Here is a 3171-nt window from a genome sequence, read left to right as displayed (position 1 = left end):
AGCAGCGAGGAGGTGCAAGACGTACGGCGACCGACACCTACGCATTTTTGGGGTGAGATGCAGCAACGCCCATCGTGTACTCGCGCGTGAGGTTGATTTCGTCGCGAAGGATCGCCACCTCGTGGGCAAACCGATCTTTGGACGCTTTCACGGCAACGGCCCGCGCTTGGAACGTGCCGCGCACGACCTTGCCGACTGCGCCGGTGCCGAGCACATGGTTCTCGTCCCGTTGAATATCCTTGGCCGATATTTAGGTCATTTTCCCATTGTCGTTTTGAAAATACTCGATGGACGCAGTACGTCGACAACCGACGGATATGCGAGCGCATACAGGCGCTCGGAAATGTCTCGGTCCTTGCGCTGCGTCGCTGCATTCAAGAGCGTTTGGCCGTTCTATAAGATTGAAATCCGTTCCAATGCGACGAAACGATAGCGATACCGGCAGTGGGATTGTCGGATCGGCGTCGGCAGCCAGCAAGGCACAAACCGCGTCCAAATGTCCGTGTTGGACGGCGCGCGCCAAGGGCGTGTACCCCATCTACACGCATCATTTACAAGCTCATCAATCGCTGGAATACGCAAACAAGTCACCAACAACCTTGTCCAAGGCGGTCTGTGCATTCGCGAGCAGCATGTAGAGAATCGTCGTCGCGCCTTTCGCAGCGGCCACGTGCAGCGCCGAGACGGCGTCCTACGCTGGCATCGGCCCATGCACTCGATACTGAAAAGGATGCCGGACTCGATGCGTGGACGCCAACGTTGGCATGGAGCAGCTTCTGAACCATTTGCACTTGGTTCTGCTCGACTGCGCGTGCCAAGACCGAGTAGCCGCCCTACGTATCGTCGATCCGTACGCAGGCACTCGAAACACACCAGCACGGACCGAATCGAGGGCCTCCAAGTCAAGACACGGCAGCAAGCGCGAAAGCAAGCGCGGGTCGTTTGTCGTGAGGGCGGCGTGCAGCGGCAGCGGCTACATCGTGCTATGCACGTGCTGTGGTCGATGTAGAGTCAAGTACGTGGCACAGCGGAAAGCTCAAAAGACGTCGTGTGACGTCCTTGGTGTCGTTGGCCTTGAGAGCGGCCCAATGCAGCTAATAATACTGTCGCATAAGTCGGAGCCGCGAGATCGAAGACGACCTTGGCATCGTGCTTGCTTGGGTACTCGCGCAAGAATTGCTCCACTCGCGAATGCCCTTTTCTTGGGCCGATAGGATAGGCGTCTTTTTCCGCTAGTAAGAGGATTGCAACAACGTCAAAGTGCGGCGACGTCGGGAAAACGCCTACGAGGTCTCTCGCCTCGATGTCGGCGCCGTGGTCCAAGAGACAATGGGCAATTTGTAGCTTGTTGCGACGCGCGGCGAACGTCAATGGTGTTTCCAGTCCCTAGTCCAAACCTGCATTGCCATTCCAATGCGACAAGCGTGTACTTTGGAGCGCGCTTCCAGGTTGGCGCTGTGCGTGACCAAGACGCGAACTACGTCCTTCCGACCATAGAAGGCCGCATAGTGCAGCGCCGACCAGACATCCTAGCAAGTCCTTGAGATGACAGTGGAATCGTACCGCGTCGGTGGCGTTGACGATGACGCCTTGGTCAAGCAGCGATTGCACTGCACTGACGTCACCGTCCCTGGCAGCGTTCGCGAGCTCAATCTACGCCGACTTGAGACTCCAGGTGCTCTCAGGTCGCATGCGCACCTCCTTTGCCGTCACCATGTTGCCACTCGATGCTCAAATCGCCGGTGGGGAGGTCAGCGCACTGAACATTGAACCCATCCGCCTACCTTTTTCTGATTGGCCATGGTATTCACTAATCCACGATCAAATTGAATGACGTGGCACGCTCTGCGCTTGCAGGGTGTTTCAAGTGCCAGTTCATAAAACCAGGCAGGTAGGTGCCAAGAGGTACGAGGCGGTTTCTGTAAATGCACTACAAGGCATTGAGCCTTGCACATAGACATTACTCTGCGGTCAGCGCTTTCTCGAGGAAGAATGGGTTGCGATTGGTGACGAATTAGGTGTCGACTAGCCCTTTCTACAAGTAGGACGCCCGACAACTGCATTCGATGCCCGTAAATGACATTTGAAAACAACAACGTTGGTATATATTTCTATGAGGGACACTACACTAGCTCCTTTTACTAACTTAGGCCTTGACGTACGCCGAGTCCTTGTCAAACTCGTGCTCGTCCTCGCCGGCAATGAACGACTTGCGCGTCTCGTCGTTCTCGAGCGCGAGCTTGGCCTTGAACTCGTTGTCAATGTTGGACATGTCGCCGTCGTTGTTGTCAAACATGCAGAACCACGTGAGGATGAGCGTCAACAAGCAAATGCCCGAAAACGTGTACCACGTGCCGATGTAGCCAAAGCTCGGGTTGTTCACCCAGTGCGCAAAGCCGTACGAGCCGATGGCCGCGCCGGCCTTGCCCATGGCGGCCGAGAAGCCGTGGCACGAGCTCTTGATGGCCGTCGGGTACATCTCCGTGGGCATGACGAACGTCGACATGTTGGGGCCAAAGTTGGAGAAGAAGAGCGTCAGGCCAAAGAGGATGATGAAGAGCGCGCTCTGGCCCTTGATCGAGTCCCACCAGATGGCCAGCACGAGGAAGATGATGGTCATCCACGTGAGACCGTTGAGCTGGATGAGCTTGCGGCCCATCTTGTTGATGAAGAAGCACGCGACGTAGTAACCCGGAAGCGCCACGAGCGAGATCAAAACGTTCTGGAGCGCGATCGTCTTGAGCGTCGAGTTGGCGCCAATCACCGACAGAATCGAGGCCGAAAAGAGGTTCTGGGCGTAAAACACAATAGTCAAAGAGGAACCACGTGCCGGCCGTGCCGAGGAGGCTCTTGCCGTAGTGCTTGCAATGAACGACCAGGCGCACCTTCGTCATGTGCACTTCTTCCGCGAGCATCGTCTTGTACACGTGCGTCTCTTCGGCCGTGATACGGTAGTAGACAAGGAAGAGGGCCGGAAGGACACCGATGCCAAAGAGCACGCGCCACATGATCTCGAGATGCTGCGGCGTGTCGTCGAGCACGTTGACCATGATGAGACCCATGATGCCGGCAATGAGAAAGCCGACACCCTGCAGCGAGAACGTGAGCGCGACGCGGCGGTTGCGGTCGGCGGTCGACGTCGCATCTTCCGACGACGACGACGCAGCCAGC

At 56.8% G+C, this 3171-nt stretch overlaps 1 protein-coding gene across 1 annotated transcript; it reads right to left on the bottom strand.

Annotated features, from left to right (window-relative positions):
• Positions 1-2146: 2146 nt before the first annotated feature.
• SPRG_12302 (hypothetical protein) lies at positions 2147-3145 on the bottom strand (the record flags this gene model as incomplete). Its single annotated transcript, XM_012351667.1, has 2 exons — positions 2886-3145; positions 2147-2791 (listed from the first exon to the last, which is right to left on the bottom strand). Exons 1-2 carry the CDS (start codon positions 3060-3062, stop codon positions 2147-2149), a joined length of 822 nt encoding a protein of 273 aa, XP_012207057.1. The 5' UTR covers positions 3063-3145.
• Between the last annotated feature and the right edge of the window lie 26 nt (positions 3146-3171).

The sequence above is a fragment of the Saprolegnia parasitica genome, assembly GCF_000151545.1.
Source record: "Saprolegnia parasitica CBS 223.65 unplaced genomic scaffold supercont2.84, whole genome shotgun sequence".
NCBI lineage: Eukaryota > Oomycota > Saprolegniomycetes > Saprolegniales > Saprolegniaceae > Saprolegnia > Saprolegnia parasitica.
Note: the sequence above shows the minus strand (reverse complement) of the source record. Positions and strands in the feature narration are given on the sequence as shown.